This window comes from Argentina silus, assembly GCF_951799395.1.
Source record: "Argentina silus genome assembly, chromosome: 17".
Classification (NCBI taxonomy): domain Eukaryota; kingdom Metazoa; phylum Chordata; class Actinopteri; order Argentiniformes; family Argentinidae; genus Argentina; species Argentina silus.
In genome coordinates this window covers 7,174,641-7,192,289 of record NC_139671.1, presented here as the reverse complement: position 1 = coordinate 7,192,289, position 17,649 = coordinate 7,174,641, and the positions used below count along the sequence as shown (strand labels likewise).

Here is a 17,649-nt window from a genome sequence, read left to right as displayed (position 1 = left end):
TGGCATTAGCACGGTGTGGTTTTACTGCCACCTTGTGGATAGATGGCACAAGGTAATCGAGGACGCTGGTAGGTACAGTATCAAAAAGGGATCCGTGATATGTGTGTTTTTATTCTAACTCCAGTATTCGATTCAACTACATTCATATGTATTTTTGGTGGGGGATAAATGTACAATAAACGATAAACGTGTTTAGATATCTCATAATAATATATGAACAATTTCCGTCGGCAAAAATGTCTCCTTTTAATCGCTTAGTTCCCCTTTAAACACCCGCGCTACTCTCGCGGGTTTCCGATGCTTAGCAACCTACAGTTTGTACTCTTAATACAGCCAATCAGCATGTTGTATCTCGAATAGGAAGACCAATCCGATCCAAGGATTTAGGCACCAAATTGAAACAAGCGTACCTCTCCTCGCCTGTGTTTTGTCAAGTAGCAAACATAGCTAGCTAATCAGGTAGCTAGCAATACATTACGAAAATACGACCAAAGTAACTTACTTTTCTTTGCGAGAAGCGTTAGCTAGCTAGATACGCCGTTTTTGCTCTCAAGGGAATATAGCTGGTGAACTGTTTATATTTTGGCTAACGTTATAGGATAACGCTATCTATTCAACAACCACCAGTAGTTGCACCTTGCAAGATATATAGCAAAAGCAAGCAACGCTAAAATGCCATCTCGTGTCGAGGATTATGAGGTGTTGTATACCATCGGATCTGGCTCTTACGGCAAATGTCAGAAGATACGGAGGGAAACTGATGGTAAAGTAAGTGTCAAGAGTTTGTCGTCGGGTTGCACAGTCTTGCGTGGATTTCCTGTTACTGCATGCATTTCCTTATTTCGCAGGGGCCATCTCTGTATCGATCCAGTGTTAGTATATGTGCCACGGTGGCACATAAGACATGTGCTCTCTTACAGTTCCAAGAGGCAACAAACAACTCCGAGATGGAGCAATATGTGATCATCACCAACCAATAACGTTTGTAACTCATTTTGTGTAAAGATCCTAGTTTGGAAGGAGTTGGACTACGGGACCATGGCTGAGAGCGAGAAGCAGATGCTGGTCTCCGAGGTGAACCTCCTACGCGAGCTCAAGCACCCAAACATCGTGAGATATTATGATCGCATCATAGACCGGACAAACACCAAGCTGTACATTGTCATGGAGTACTGTGAAGGCGGTGACCTCTCCAGCCTCATCACTAGATGCATCAAAGAGAGGTGTGTATCTGTTTTGTGCTGTTGAAACAAAACCACTGTTGTATTAGCCATACAATCAATCGAATCAACTGTTGGAATGAGACAACACACACATGCACACCCCCAAGGAGAACAGAGTTCAGTGCTTTGGGCACAGGGTCAGCCATTTTCGGCCCCCCTGGAGCAGTTAGGGGTTAAGTGTTCAAGTTCAAGATTCTTTATTTGTCACGTGCATACACGTATACAGTGAAATGCAAAAGTGACAGTGCCACAGAGTAGAGCAACAATACGTTTTAAAATAAAATAGAAATAATAAAAATATAACCAGTATAAGCAGTAAGTGCCTTGCTCAAGGGCACAACAGCAGTTGTAGGCACCTTAGATATGATGTCAGCAACCCTCCAGTCACCAGCTCACATCCGGCTCCCTCCTGGGGAGGGAACCAGCGAGCCATCGATTGCTGGTTCGGCCTCTCTAACTTCGAGGCTACCTCCCGCCCCCTGTTGTATTCACTCTTGTTCCCTGGGGACCCCCCCCCCCCCCATTTCAGCTTGGCATGAATGACCAAATAACGTACTCATGTTTATGTTATGTTCCTGGCAGGCGTTACCTGGAGGAGGAGTTCATCATGCGGGTCATGGCACAGCTCACTCTGGCACTGAGTGAGTGCCACCGCCGGAGTGATGGCGGTGTGACCGTGCTGCATCGAGACCTGAAACCAGCTAATATCTTCCTGGATATCAAGCAGAATGTCAAGCTTGGTGACTTTGGTCTCGCAAGAATCCTGAATCATGACACCAGTTTTGCTAAGACTTTTGTTGGGACCCCTTACTACATGTCACCTGTGAGTCGTACATGTCACCCCACCCCCCCCTCAAAAAAGAAGAGAATCCCTCTTTGTATATGATTTGACGTTGTTTTTCCCTAATCTTTTTGCTAATTAATCCCTTTGTGTGGAAATGTTCATATGTTTACAGGAACAAATTAATCGGATGTCCTATAATGAGAAATCCGATATCTGGTCTCTGGGGTGCTTGTTATATGAGCTCTGTGCCTTATCGTAAGTTTCATTATCTGTCTCCTTTATCCTAAAAAAAAACAATTATCCCCTGTCAGTGCATTAGAAACAATTCTGATGCATATATTTTCTGCTTTGTAGGCCTCCTTTCACTGCTTATAACCAAAAAGAGCTGGCAGAGAAAATCAGAGAGGGGAGGTTCAGAAGGATCCCTTACCGGTACTCAGATGAGCTGAACACACTCCTGTCCAGAATGCTCCATTTAAAGGTTTGAAATACATTTCACCAATTGTATCTCTCTGAAGTTCACCTCAGGTCATTCTGAAAGCAAATCAAGAGGTTGTTTGTCTTCATAAACATACGCCTAGTAGACTACACGATTCAATTGTCCAGGCATTTTAATCCCTCCTGCCATCCCTCCCTTCTTTTCTAACTGCCTGTTTGTCTCTTCTTTTGATTTATTGTTTTGACTGATCTGGGCTTTGTTGTCAGGACTACCTGAGGCCCTCCGTGGAGTCCATACTCGGGAGCAGCCTGTTGGCGGCCGTGGTTGCAGAGGAGAAGAGGAAAGAACAGGCGCGACAACGCAGGAGGTCGGCTGATCCAGAGCGTCCAAAGCCCACTGATTCAGCTCCCTCCTCTACTGAGTTGAGGCTGAAGGAGCAGGTGTTGCGGGACAGGGAGAAAGCTCTGAAGGAGCGTGAAGAGAGGCTGGAGCGTGAGTGGTTCCCCTATAATGTGCAGAGTCAAAGACAATTTACGGTTTAATGGGTCAGTGTTACTGGATGCCCGAAAGCTACTTGGTATAGGGAATGCTGTAGGTCACTGGCTACCATGGAGTGGGGGACGTTTATAGTGTAACACCTTATCAGATGATGACATGTTTGCCATTCCTCCTACAGAGAGGGAACAGGAGCTTTGCCTTCGCGAGAGGCTATCAAACGAGAAGCTTGCGAGGTAAAATTGGATAACATTTTCGAATCGATCTCTAGAAATGGAGCAAACTGCTGCTGAAATTAGGTGCTAGAGTTGTAATCCTCTCCCAAGTAATGCTACATTTGCTCACTGCTTTGAAGTCATAATCTCATTGCTGTAAAACCGATTGGATATAATCTGTTCTGACTCACAATATTGATTTTTTATTTTTTTTCCAGAGCTGAGAGTTTGCTAAAGAACTGCAACCTGTTGAAGCAGCAGAAGGCACCGCTCTATTCCAATGACATAGGTATGGGACTGAGACGAAGGCCTCTGGACCCCCTGAATGTAGACAAGAATTAAGCCCTGCATGCGTTCACTTCTGCAGTTGGAGGGAGAGTGGGAGAGGGTTTTTAGTGTATTTATGAATTTTAACCTTGACTTTGGAAATAAACATTTGTCAATAAAATCTGAAACAAACACGGGGTGGGAAACACAATTAGTGAAACTTCTATTGGAGTTCAACAATGTAATTAAAGGGTAGGCAAAGGGAACTATTTATTTTTCCAGATGTAATAAAAGGGAGGATGTGCGGCTATGTCTCTTTGAGACACCTGTATCTGTTTCACCCTTAACGAGATTTTCTTTGGCTACCCCAAACATTTTCACAATTGGAACTATTTAGGAGGGTGCCCTACACAATATTCTGCGGAGGTGAATTAAATATATCTGTATTTGTAACCCTTTGCTATCTGACCCTGTAGATGAGGGAGAGGAGAATGTCTCCCCTGGAAAGAAGAAGGTCCACTTTGCTGGTGACAAGAGTCTAAAGAAGAGGCTGCAAGCAGCCAACATACGTGCCCATGCCCTGGGTGAGGTGGAGAGGAACTACCAGCTTAAAAGCAGACAGCTCCTGGGCATCCGCTAGCCAAATGGAGTTTGAGTTTAGGGGTTTGACTTATCAATGTCATATGGATGAATCTGTGAGGAACTGTGTTCCAGAAGTTCCAGGTCTCCTTTTCAGTCCTGACTAACAATAGATAGGGAAAGATATCAGTCACACCCTTAGGGGAAAATGGGAAGGTTTAATATATTTGTGTCATGTGAGTGTGCTACGTTGAAAACACCAAATGCTGGATGCCAAACATCTCAATATCTACAATAAAGTTATTGTAGTGTGTGTTTTGTTACAATTGCACAGAAGTAAGTGAGATTACCGGTATGAACATGTGATTTGTAGCCACAATCTACTGTGAATTTGGAAGGCTGTGTTTCATTACATAGAAATATATAAAAGGAGACCCACATGCCCATGTAAGTTATGTTCCAAATACATGTATAAGTTACTATGTAAATATGTCAGAACTTCTGGGAACATTAAAGTTGCAGTTATGTAAACATTGAAGGCAGCTATCTGTAATGTGAGGCTTTGATTATTGTCACTGAATGTAGTCGTGTTTTATCTTGATTTGTCTGAGTCACTCAAATTAAAGAGTTAATCTGGTGATTGATTGATCGACTGGTTTCACTTCAAACAATGGAAAGGGAAACACTAGATGGCATAGTCCATTAACACCTACTGTAACCTAACCTGAGATGTAAGAGATGTAGCTATCAGTATCTCCCACAAGAGGTCATCAATTCTCATCTTTACCCCTTCAGAGAAATCAGTTAAAGGATGAAGGAATGAACAGACCCCTTACTCCCTGATGTATACGTTGCCCTTAAGATTAACTTAAAAATCAAATAGTAAAAATAATAACACCTTTATTTGTAGAGTGCTTTTCTAAACAAGGTTAGGAAGTGCTACTAAACAAGAGAATGGATCATAGAAATACAGCATAAGTAAAATGCCAAACAGAAAGAAAGCAAGATTCAAATAATGCATATAATTGAGAATTAGGAAAGTCATTGAAATAAAATAAAACTAATTAAAACAGACTCATAAAATAATATTTCAAACAATAGACAACATTACACAATACTAAGAGTTTTGTTTATTGTTTATAAACAACTTTCTTTAACACTTTGGATAGAAATGGGAGTTTGGAAATGGGTCTGTATTTAGTAAGTATGGAGGGGTCCAGATTGAGTTTTTTAAGAAGAGGCTGGACAAGTGCATGTTTAAAGTAAGATGGCACTGAGCCAGTGGCCAGAGAGCTGTTAATGATAGAGAGAATGTTTGGGTAAACAGTTACCATGACCTCTTTTAGGAATCTGATGGGAACTATACCTTGGGAACAACTGGGAACAATCGCCTTCAGAGTTTTGTCTGATATTAGGTTAAATTAACTCAAGGTAGCATTCAAATGGTAGGTAACAGTGAGGTCATGTACAGATGGAGTAATCTGATTTCTAATGTTTTACATTTTCTTAATAAAAAAGGGTTAGGGTTAAACTTTTCACATTCTTCAGGAGAGTGCTCAATATTATAGATTGACTGAGCATTTTCTACCTGATCAATGGTTTTAAACAGTATTCTTGGATTATGACAGAGATCAGATTCAAAAAATATCTCATTCTTGCATCCTTAACAGAAGTATTGAATTTCAACATCAAGTCCTTCATATGAATGAAGAAAATGTGTAGTTTACAAGCCTTCCATTTTTGCTTTTCTGCATTCTCTTTTTATAGCACGGATATGGTCATTCAGCCATTATAAAGCTTTGGCAGTTGACCTTTTCTTTGTTTTAATGGGGGACCACAGTATCAAGAGTAGCCAAACACATACCATTGAAGCAATTCTTCTGTTTGTTGAATTGAAACGGAGTCAGCTTAAGAAGATAGGAAAACACTGGCAAAATGACTTGAGTTAATGATGCAATAAGACAGTTTGTTGGTAGGAGTAGAACACATCATGTTAAAAACAACACCAATATGGTCTGAAACACACAAATCCTTTACACGATTCATAAATTCATCATGTGGATGTTCAGCTCTACAAGTATTATGACATTGTCATATTTAGCCATGACACGGGGATATACCTAAAATGCTCTCCATGAATGACAGCCACACCACCACCAAGGCCAGTAAGAATCTAAACTAAATTTGAAGCTGGACAAAAATGTTTTTTTTGTTTTTTTTATAAGTCTAGTCAGTCACTCGAGGAAAATGGTGGTGAGCATGGGGTGAGGTAAGGGCTGTTGATGGGGACTACATGCTCCTAAGAAAAGGGAGCAGAGCAAACTCAGCATGCATGGATATCTTTGAGTTTCACTGACGGGGGGGTCTGCAGCTCTTTTCACAGCCTGGCGTAGCTCATCCTACCAGGCTGTGGCCCCTACAGAGGTGGGGGCTGCTACTGGGGAAGGAGGGTTGAAGACCTGGTCTGGGGAGGTCTGAAGCTGGGCTAGAGGTGCCTGTGCTGGGCTGGTGGTGGGGGTGTATGGGCTGTTGCACTGCTACTGAATGAGATGGAGGGCCTGTAGTTGCGGATAGTGTCTTTTAGGGTCCTGGCAAATGTTACTCTCTTTCTCTAAGATGCCTCAATAGATGGCTATATGACATAGTTTGGTTTATTTAGACTGAACTTATAAACAATGTTGAGATAAAGCATAGTCATGCATAGTTGGCAACAAACGTCTACTTTGGCCATTCATTTACATTCCCACACAGTGACTGGTTGTGGTTTTACTAAGATGACACAATTAGTACAAATAATGGGCAAACCACAGACAGAGAACACATTGTAGTACATCTATAGGACAAACACCCTCTTTGTAAATAAGCAGTGTGAAAACGATCCACACCATCATATGATGACTTTATGAACATTTGCTAGTGATGACTGATGATTCTAAACTCCTCCTACTTGGGGAATGGTTGTAAAAAAAAAAATTTGACCAATCATATTCCAATTGGTCCCCTAGCAACCAATAGCAAACGACCGGGGCGTGCCCCATATTGCCTTGTTTCGTGTGGAAACTTTACCGGCTCGGGTGCAAAGTTTCAACCGTCTGCAAATCGACATCTACAGGCAACGTTTTCTGGAATATGCGTCTGTTGAAATGTTCCTAGAGGACCGCTATTGAGGTGAAACAACATCGGACTGTGCTGTATCCGGGGATTGAAATTCGTTGTGATCGTAATATAAGATAATGATTGTAACCATAGATATATTAACAATACGTCGTTGTGCAATCACATTTAGCTAGCTAGCTTCCGCTTCATTTGATCGCATTGTGTTGTTAGCAAGCTACCATAGCATATCGTAAGCTAGCCGACGAGCTAGCCAGACCAGTCCGCTAAATAAGTGACCAGCTAAAGCAGGGAAAATGGCCTGTGAGCCTAACCGTGTCCGGCTGCTATGCATGCTTTCATTGACTTTTGGTTTTTTCATTGTGGAGGTAGTCGTCAGTCGAATCACTTCATCTTTAGCGATGCTGTCGGACTCTTTTCATATGCTATCGGATGTCATAGCGCTGGTGGTCGCTTTGGTCGCCGTGCGCTTCGCCGAGAAAACTCAAGCGACAAATAAGAACACATTCGGATGGATCCGGGCGGAGGTGATGGGGGCTTTGGTCAACGCTGTCTTCCTCACTGCGCTCTGCTTTACCATCATATTGGAGGCTGTCGAGCGTTTCACCGAGCCACATGAAATTGAGAAACCCCATATAGTCATTGGAGTTGGGGCCGCTGGACTTCTTGTGAACCTACTAGGGCTATGCTTGTTCCACGGACACGCAGGTGGTGGACACGGGCACTCCCACGGAGGACATTCCCACGGGAATAAGAAAAACAAGAGGGGTAAAATATCCAAGTCCGAAAGACCCTCGGGCAATGGCTCATCAGGAGAAGAGACCAACAACCTGGTGGGCAACCATAACAGCCCGAATGGCGTGAATAATGAGAGACACAGACATGGTAAGCAAAGCAACGCAATTTTCCATGTAGCGATGGTTTGTGACTATCAACAACTTTAATCTTCACACCTTCACTGAGCATACGATGCCACTGCGCCTCGTTAATAACAATGATGTGTTTCTCACAAGACAAGATATGTGTTTATCTTTGTAGGTCTGTTTTTTGCAAAGGAATTACAACACCACTAGCTTGTCTATGCATGTATGTGGGTTCATCAATAATACCTGTTGGAACATCACACGATCTAGGCTAACTCTCACAGGCAGTGAAAACTTGGCTTGACTTGTGTGACAGACTGTAGTCCAGTCTGAAGATGGACATATGTTTGGCTTAGGTTAGTCAACACAGCCATCAAACGTCTCTTGATGTCTTGGGTTTCCCTTTTATTGTAACCCATTGATCAATACAGCCTCAGAAAGGTGTAGGGCTGATGTGTGTTGTGGCTTTCATCTAGGCCTATTCTAGGAGTTAGGTTATTACCCCAAGCTGTCAGTGTAGCCCTCCCAGCTCCCCATTTACCAATATAGGCCAGTGACTCATGTACAACAGTCATGAGTGGGCATTCAATCTTTTGAATTAGCCCAAGTGATATTTTTGCCTTGAAGTCAGCGACAGACATAGCTTTAGACAGAGCAATACCTGTGCTGTGCCCCTATTGAGACCTTTTAGATCTGTGATACTTTACTCAAACAAAGTCACATACTGTTATTAATGCATATGCGCTTATTGTGTAGACTGTACCATTTTGTTCAGAGATATTGTTGCTGTCTCTGGGCCTGTCTGTAAAAGGCATATGCTGTCTACACAATAACTGGTCTTTGCATCCATATGTGGTCTTTGCATTCACACTATACTATACAATACAAAGATCAACTCATGGTCAACTTTTCTAGAAAATCTGGCCTTGGCTCAGGCAGGAGATGTTTAACATGTCTTTTTACAACCTGTAAATGTACAGTTTCCCTAGAGAGAGGGAAATGCAATCTGGCGGGAGTCCCGTGTTCTTAACTAGGCCACTCAAATGGTGCTAAATGAATATGGAGGAATCCGATTTGTATGAGTTTAGATTACATATCAGCAGTGTTTTTACTGACGGAGCTATACCCATAATTGGAGGGCAACATACTGCAAACCTCACCACGTTATGTTACAAGCAGTTTACTGAAAGTCCTCTTGCTTGTGCTACAAGCAATACTTCTCTTCTTAGTCATTTAGAGTGTACAGTGTAGTTACAAAGTCCTCCTGTACAACAATGGTTTCACTATAGTTGTTAGGAACATGGCAACCCTTGTCCTGAAAAGGCTCATTGCGTATGCTCTGGGATGTGAGAGTTGGACCTCCTTTTGGGCAAGCAATTTGGGTGGACCTAGAGACCATTTTTCCTCCTGCCCTGTCAGGAGTCTGCCAGTTTCACTAAATTGAGGCCATTTCCCCCTCCTCCATGCACTGATCGCTGCTACACAACCATACATCATCATAAGCAGGGAGGCGACAGCCCCAGGCCCTGGCCCTATTACCCTCTGATGAATTACCCCCCCCCCCCCCCTTTATGTCACAGTGTCACTGGACGAGGCTAGCGCTGGCTCAGGTGCACTGCTCTACCAACATGTAGGGGGGGGGTCAAACTTGTTTTGGTCGTGGGCCACATTGGACAAAATGCAACCTCACGCGGGACAGATATATACTGCATGTTTTGTTTTCATGTCCTCCAATCAGGGGAGGGGGTGGCGGGGGAGGGGGTGGTAGGGATTAAACGATTAAATAAAAAAAATAAAAACGGGGAAGACATTATGCAAGCAATGCTTTCTTCTAGAACTTAATTGCTATCTTCCCAATTCAAAGCTGATCTATCCATAAAAGGAAACCAAAATTCACCCACCGGCCTTATCGTTGTCTTGAAGGAGGGGTGCTTGTAGAGTTCTCTTGGGATGTATTGGTTTCTAGTTCAAGTTTCAAGTTGATTTCTCATTATATTGGATACATTGTAACGAAATGCTTGGGGCAGAGCAGCTCTTCAACATGAATCAACAATAGAATGTAAAAATATATATAATAAAGGTATTAATAAAAACAATGCAATAGTATATGAATTGTTTTTCTACCACACTGCCTGGTTCTAGTTCATGTCTAGGAGTCCTGCATGAGGTGATTAACTGTTTTATTGATGCAGTAGAACATGACTTTCCGGTCTTGGTGACTCACTCTCTCTCTCTCTCTGTGTCTGTCTCTGTCTCTCTCTCGCTCCATCTCTCTCTTTGTCTCTCTCTCTGTCTCTCTCTCTCTCTCTCTCTCTCTCTCTCTGTTTCTCTCTCTCTCTCTCTCTCTCTCTCAGAGATCAGCTGTAGTAACGACGGTATGGAAATGCAGATGAACGGCAGCGTTCCCCCCTACGACGAGCTGGAGCACAGCCACGACTCTGCCTCTCAACTCAACATGCGCGGCGTCTTCCTCCACGTGCTGGGCGACGCCCTGGGGTCCGTCATCGTGGTCATCAACGCCCTCATCTTCACCTTCGTGTGGCGTCCCTGCCCGCCCGGGGAGGTCTGCTTCAACCCCTGCATCAACAGCCACAACACGGACCACAAGCACGTCAACCACACCCTGGTGGACCTGTTCCAGGGCGGGAACGGCACGGGCGAGGAGCGGACCACGGCGGGGCCCTGCTGGGTGCTCTACCTGGACCCCACTCTCTGCATCATGATGGTCCTCGTCCTGCTCTACACCACCTACCCTCTGCTGAAGGAGTCGGCCCTCATCCTGCTGCAGACGGTCCCCAAGCAGATCGACATGCACCGTCTGAACGAGCGGCTGCTGAGCCTGGAGGGCGTGCTGGCCATCCACGAGCTGCACATCTGGCAGCTGGCGGGCAGCCGCATCATCGCCACCGCCCACATCAAGTGCCACGACCCCACCTCCTACATGGACGTGGCCAAGCGCATCAAGGACTTCTTCCACGACGAGGGCATCCACGCCACCACCATCCAGCCCGAGTTTGTCACCGTCAACTCAGAGTCGCGCGCCTCCCTCTGCGAGCTCTCCTGCCGGACACAGTGCGCGCCCAAACTGTGCTGCGGCGCCGGGGACAAGCCGCCCGCCCTGCAGGGGTCTGATAAGACGCTCCGCATGGAGGGCAAGGCGGCGGCTGCTTCAGCCCTGGAGGTGATCAACGAGACCCCAGAGGGCGCGGCCGCTGAGCAGGCTTCCGCTTTACAGGTGGTTCCACGGCCAGAGCCTGAGGTCATCATCACCAGAGAGGTGGAGTCATCTCTGTGAGCGAAGGAGAGACAGCAAGGAGGGACAGAATCACTAAGGTGGATGAAGTTCAACGTTGGGCCGAGGTTGGCAAGGTTGTCATTTGTGGAGAGCTCTCTTGTTTCTTGAGACAGAGGTTGGAAAATGGCGCCATTGTGCTCTGACGAAGATGCTCTCTCTTCTAAACCCTAACCCCACCCACCTCCACTGCCCCCTCCACGGCTACAGCAGCCTCACCCCACACCCCCCCCCACTCCTGACTACCTCCACCTCCTGACCCCTGACCTCTCACCCCTGGCCCCCTCCCTCTCTCACTGTTGTACTGGCAGCACAGTGATGATGTGTGTTGGCTCACCACTCACCCAGGCTGGAGCGAGGCCTGCTGCATGTGTGTTCCCCATTAGCACCGTGTTGTGATGCGTCGTCCCGTCCCATGGTGTTTCTGTGCCAAAGCTTTTCAATGCAGGACGGAAGGGACAGGAGAGACTCTCTCTCCTCCACAAGGACAAAGAACAAATACAACACATGCAAGCTGAAGCACACCTGTCTGCAGGATTTTAGTCTATGGACCTTTCGGTTAAGAGTATAACTTTTTTTTTTAACAGGCTTTGATCAATTCTATTTTCTTAGCCTTGTGGCCCCAATGCAAAGTTATTGTATGGCAAAAATAATTTATGTATTTAAGTTATTAGTAATGATCTTTTTCTCTCTGTAGATGCTTTTATAATATTTAGTTTGGATGATAGAGTTAATCTAGCAATTTTTCTGCCTCTTGAATATTTGAAAAACCATCTATGCTGTAGACATTTTTGAAATGTGATGTTTTATAAGTGATTTTTTTTTTTCTTTTTTTTTCTCATTTGTTTTCTGGCCATGACTCTGTTTTAATGGCAGTTGAGAGCAGAAGCTGTGTCAACACCTCTCACCTCGCCTTTAATGGAAACTGCGTTGGAAGCACTGAGGACAGTTCAAGAAGGTACACGTGTTGGTGACACTGTATTGGCAAAAACAAAACAAAGAAAAAAATCGAATGCCTTGCAAGCCTGAGGGTCGATTGCTAAAAAGTTAGCACTGTACAAAAATGTTGAAACACTATTATACTCTGTTTAAAATCTATGCTGGAGGGCATTCAGATGGCTGTTGAATTAATATACTACTCCTCATGAATGTGTTGGGAAAGGGACCATGTCAAAGTCCATGCTGAAAGTTTTTACATTTCCAGAGACATTCTACTGCAACTTTGCATGACCAAACTGAAGTGTGTTATTTGAATCACAGAGCCCAAATTCAAGCTCAAGGTGCTGCGAACCAGTACATCCTGGTGTTCTTCAACCGTTAGATTACTGTAACATTTAGGGACTGAAATGTGACTAAAGCTTTTCTTTCCTAGTGTCAGGCTTTGTGTGAAAAACTGTTGAATTAGTGGCCTTTTAAATGGTAGATAATCTGATCATTCCATCATCATTATTATTATTATTATTATTATTATTATGTCATTTAAAATGTGATTTCAAGGATGCATTGCTGATTTCCACTCAAAATAAATGTGTATGCAATGTAGAAAAACGTATTGGGAAATGTATTTTGACACATACTGTACACCTCGTTTGTAATGTCTGGTTACTTTTACTCTGTGTCTTGAGACTTGAGCTCTCTATGTGCAAAATTGTCGTTTTTTGGATTTTAGATATATGACATGTCAGCTGATGTGTTTTTGATATATATACAGTACCTGTCAAATGTGTCATTGTGAAATTAAACATGGCTGTTTGGTACAGTTGTATAACTGACGCTTCATGTAATTTGTCTCTTTTTACACTTGCATCACTTGCTTACAATACGACACTGATTAGATTTCAACTCTTTGAAGATCAATTATCTTCACCCCTCCCTGATGTTGTCAACTCAAGGTACATAGGCAATGAATAGTTCAGAGAAAAGGTTATGCTTGTTGGTCATACAAACTCAAACAGGTTATTTGAGTTAATGTCCCACTTATTCACCTTCTAATCAGTGATGTTTATCTGGTCGATAACGGGTTTACAATATACTATGTAGATCGCTGCAATAAGATTACATGTTAGTCCATAAAGATGAACCGTTTTGAATGCCTATGGAATGTTGGCCACCACGTGAAGGTAAATCTGCAGTGGCATTAAACTTCATTCAGAGTTGACTGCAAGGTAGCGGGGGCATGAGGGCTGCGTGTGTGTCTGTGTCTCTGTGTGTGTGTGGACTCTGTAGCCCAGTGGACAGCCCCAAACTACAGTGTCTTATGTAAGAGGCCCAGAGGCGCATTCCATAAAGCTACAGCCACAAGGCTCTAGCCTACCCAGCATTCCAGTCCTGATGCCCCACTCTCCCCTCTCTGTCTGCCCTCATTGCCCGCAGTTACAAAACTGACCTAAAGGGCCAAGAGAGGGGTTTCTATTGTCATGGTTTTCACACCTTTTAGAATGGGGTATTGTATGCACATTCTCGAAATCAGTGTAAGGTGTGGGGGTTTACGTAGCATAGGTGCTGCTGACTTGCTGGTTTGATGTGCTCGGACACCTTTCGATGGATGGTTCCCTGATCTCACTTTGAAAACCGCTTAGTCTATCTTTTGTTGTTTACATTGACTATGTTGGCTTACAAATGTTGTGCTGGGTACGACGAATCCATTTAGCTTCGGCTTGACCTCTAACCCTTGTGAACTTCATTCCACCTGCCCTGGCTTTTAGAGATTCATTCAACTCAGCCCCATGTGCCTCTTGTCACCCCCGCACCTCTCACCCCACCCCTAGTCACCCAACCTGGCTGTAATTTCATGAACAAAGCCAGTGAGACAGATGGTCTGGTCTTCCATCCACACAATGACCATCCCCCCACTACCCATGTACTGAAGGGATGACCCTCTACTACTGACTAGTGGTCAGCCTGGCCTACCAACCCCCCACAGTCAGATGAGGTCTAGAGTTGTTTTCAATGGGCCAGGCACACTCCAGCAGTTTGAGAGTGCACCGCAGCATTCAAAAGGGAAGCGCTGGTTAAATGGTTAGCTAGCTAGACTGCTGACTGGGCAGTTTCAGGTGAGCTACTGGTGGAATGGAAAGTGAGCTGAATCACGATGTTGTGGTTATTGAAACTGAGCACTGTTCTGAGTTAAACCATCTTAATATGAACAAATCAAAAGTTGAATCATTTTGGAAGGGTGTAGTCTAGGTCTACACAGAATATTGCATCTAGAATCTAGGTGATGATGCCACCAGACAGAATGGGGAAGAATCATTGGCAGTGTCTTATAATGTGATACATCATACGGCCAATTAGAATAATCGGTATTAAAGATAATGCAGGCAGGGAGGAGATAGAGTGGACAACTCAATTTCATAGAGGGGGGGGGGGGGGGGGGTTGATACTAAAGGATTAGAGAGAAAGAAAAGAACCGGCACATTAAACTGGATCCTTCCATAATTCCCCCCTCCTCCTCCGCCAACACACACAGCTCCCTCAACCCCTTCCTCAAAGTCGGACCACATGACAACTTTGCACCCAGAAAAGAGCTGTTTGTCCCTGTGAGATTAAGGGGTTTGGAATGTTAGCCACAGCCTCCACTGTCCGATGATGACGGTGCTACTGGAAGTCTCTGAGGTTGGCCAACTATGACAGATATCTCAGATATCTCCTATTTTAGACATACCATATTTGTGTCTCACTTGATACTTTAAACTAGGATATTATGCCTTGCCAGGTTTCTTGCTTTACAGAAGGGACATTATTTTAGGCTGGGGAAAGTCAGGGGGAAGGAAAGTTGGAAGGAAGGAGTTAATGTTTCACCGGCTGCGTATGCATGTACGCCTCATGCCTCACTCACCAATCTCCCAGACTTTGATCAGAGAGTTGAGTGGGGTCAACCTGCAATAATTAATGCCTGACTGATAAACCAACTGTCAAGTAGACTGAAAGGGAAAGGCATTCTGCATACAGTACAGATGAAAAAAACACCTGAGGTGCTTACTCAGTTGGCCCATGTGAAAAACACGCAAACATTGTCAAACATAAAACAACATTGTAAAACTGGATTCTCCACCGACGTTGTTCAAGTCCTGGCTTCTTGACTATCAAGGTTTTTGAACACGACAATATGGTGACGAAAGGTGGGCCTGTATGGACAACATGCCAAGCAAAACTAGAAGTGTCATTGAGACATGAAGGTTCACCAGGATGAATGTTGAAATCACGGAGTGGGATTGGGCATCATTACTCAAAATGGCCAAGGATAAGGTATGTTGTATTAAGCTTGCATGTCAACAAACAAGGGTACAGAGTGAATGATTCTGTTGTAAATCCTAATCTGTGTGTATTGTACTTTATCGTTTTTGTTGGATTATTTTAGCCTTTTAATCTATCTATCTATCAAATAACCATATAAATCATCAACCAACAGAGGTATTTGCAAGTGTAATTATGATGTCAAACATTGCAAAAATAATGCAATTGTGTTTAACACTAGAAAACATGATTTTTCCATATTTATCTATACTACACAGCAAATGTGAGGGTATACACTGATCAGATGGCATACTGCTGGGCTGGCATATTACTGACCACATTCCAACCCCCCATGACCTCTCTGTGGGCTCTGACAGGCCAGTTAAGCCCAAGCTCAATAGAGCTGGCAGCAGGCTAGGTGAAGAGAGCAGACATAGATGCCATGCTGGGGAGGTTGGTGGAGGCAGAATGTGTTTGATACCATTCCTTATTCCATTACAATGAGCCCGTCCTCCACCAGATTTCTACCTCCACCAGCCTCCACTGATGCCATGCCCTATCTATTCTCCACCACAATATTCCCTATGAAGAGTGAAAACAGGGCATTATGGGAAACCAAAGATACCCAGGGTGAAATCTGGTCCTTGGCACTCAATGAGAAGAATTCTCAATACATGAAGCAGAGGAATTTTGGAATTATGAGGTGTGACCAATACACAATCTCCCCTATGCATGGCTGTTTTAGTGATAAGAAACTGTTGACAAAGGAATTATCTTCATAATATCTCCCAACTTCCACACCCGAGAATCTTAGGGAGACACTCTTGTATCAATTCCCACAAACAATTCCCTATTACACACCCACACTCACACACATACACACACACACACACACACACACACACACACACACACACACACACACACACACACACACACACACACACACACACACACACACACACTCTGGTCACATGGATGAGCAGGAGAGAGTGCCTGTGGCAGACTTTGATAAGAGGACACTCTGAGGAGTTCCAGAGTAAACAACACACTGCAATGAGATGCACTGTGCTGTTCTGTACTATCCAATTAACCTTTCACTCACTTTCTCAGGATTTACCAGTGCTCTCACAGCAAAACAAATATCAAAGTTGACATTTCAGTCAAAAATGTCATCGCTTTAAAACTTGCATAATATGTCTTTTCATTTCCTGTATCTCTTTACCCCCCCCCCTCACTCTCTCTCTCTGTCTCTCACACACACACACACACACACACACACACACAAACACACAAACACACACACACACACACACACACACACACACACACAAACACACAAACACACACACACACACACACACACACACACACATACACACACACACATTTCTTCATGTCAATTATTTTGTTGACACTGGTTAAGTGTTGTACTGATATGGTATAGTATGTAAAGTATGTAGGTTGAGTTCACACCTATAAACCATAGGATCTAATGTGACTAATCTCTGTAATGCTCTTCTAATATTTCCACTGCTAAATCTTTAAATATTACCCAATAAGCTTCTATAACACACAATCAGCTCAAAAGCTGAGAGACCAAAGCGGACTTGGTTAAATGCGCTTTCGTGTAAAGTCAATCATTCTGGTAGCTTAACTCCCACTTCAGCTAAGCCATAGCCAGTTCATACTTTCCCCTCAAACAAAGTATAGTATAGTCATTTAACTGTTTAAAGAAGGTTGTAGCAGGTTGCAAAAGGTTGGACAAGAGCAGTCATTCATTATCAGAATAGGAACAACAACACAAATTCCCCAAAGGTTTGAAAGAGTGTAAGCAAAGGTTTGAAACAGAGTGAATCACAAACTCCTAAAGGAGTCAGTTGCAGGGGAGGCTAGTGGGGGTAGAAATTGGAGAACAGGCTCATTGTAATGCATGGAATGGAATGATGAGTGGTAGTAAACACATTAAATTCCATGCATTACAGTGAGCCCATCCTCCGATTTCTACCTCCACCAGCCTTACCTTGTCAGTAGAGTAGAGAGGCAAGGTCAGTTAACCCAGAGCCCTGTAGAACTCTTCCCCTATTAACCCACATTCATTCAGTGCTGGGTGTACAATTCTACCTAGGGTCATTGACACAG

The 17,649-nt window shown here is 43.9% G+C and overlaps 2 protein-coding genes across 2 annotated transcripts; both read left to right on the top strand.

Annotated features, from left to right (window-relative positions):
- Positions 1-516: 516 nt before the first annotated feature.
- nek2 (NIMA-related kinase 2) lies at positions 517-4,584 on the top strand. Its single transcript, XM_083688853.1, has 9 exons — positions 517-768; positions 1,006-1,223; positions 1,806-2,046; positions 2,180-2,262; positions 2,362-2,488; positions 2,713-2,938; positions 3,123-3,177; positions 3,375-3,445; positions 3,900-4,584. The coding sequence occupies exons 1-9, from the start codon at positions 673-675 to the stop codon at positions 4,061-4,063; spliced, it is 1,281 nt and encodes a 426-aa protein (XP_083544979.1). The 5' UTR covers positions 517-672; the 3' UTR covers positions 4,064-4,584.
- Positions 4,585-7,112: 2,528 nt separating this feature from the next.
- On the top strand, positions 7,113-13,038 carry slc30a1a (solute carrier family 30 member 1a). The gene is made up of 2 exons (XM_083688843.1): positions 7,113-8,001; positions 10,334-13,038. Exons 1-2 carry the CDS (start codon positions 7,413-7,415, stop codon positions 11,272-11,274), a joined length of 1,530 nt encoding a protein of 509 aa, XP_083544969.1. The 5' UTR covers positions 7,113-7,412; the 3' UTR covers positions 11,275-13,038.
- Positions 13,039-17,649: the final 4,611 nt, after the last annotated feature.

Excerpts from the sequence above, each read along its gene's own strand:
- slc30a1a (XM_083688843.1), top strand. The coding sequence starts at position 7,413 with ATGGCCTGTGAGCCTAACCGTGTCCGGCTGCTATGCATGCTTTCATTG. Across the intron at positions 8,002-10,333 it reads TAATGAGAGACACAGACATG|AGATCAGCTGTAGTAACGAC; the intron begins GTAAGCAAAGCA and ends TCTCTCTCTCAG.
- nek2 (XM_083688853.1), top strand. The coding sequence starts at position 673 with ATGCCATCTCGTGTCGAGGATTATGAGGTGTTGTATACCATCGGATCT. Across the intron at positions 1,224-1,805 it reads ACTAGATGCATCAAAGAGAG|GCGTTACCTGGAGGAGGAGT; the intron begins GTGTGTATCTGT and ends TGTTCCTGGCAG. Across the intron at positions 2,263-2,361 it reads TATGAGCTCTGTGCCTTATC|GCCTCCTTTCACTGCTTATA; the intron begins GTAAGTTTCATT and ends TCTGCTTTGTAG.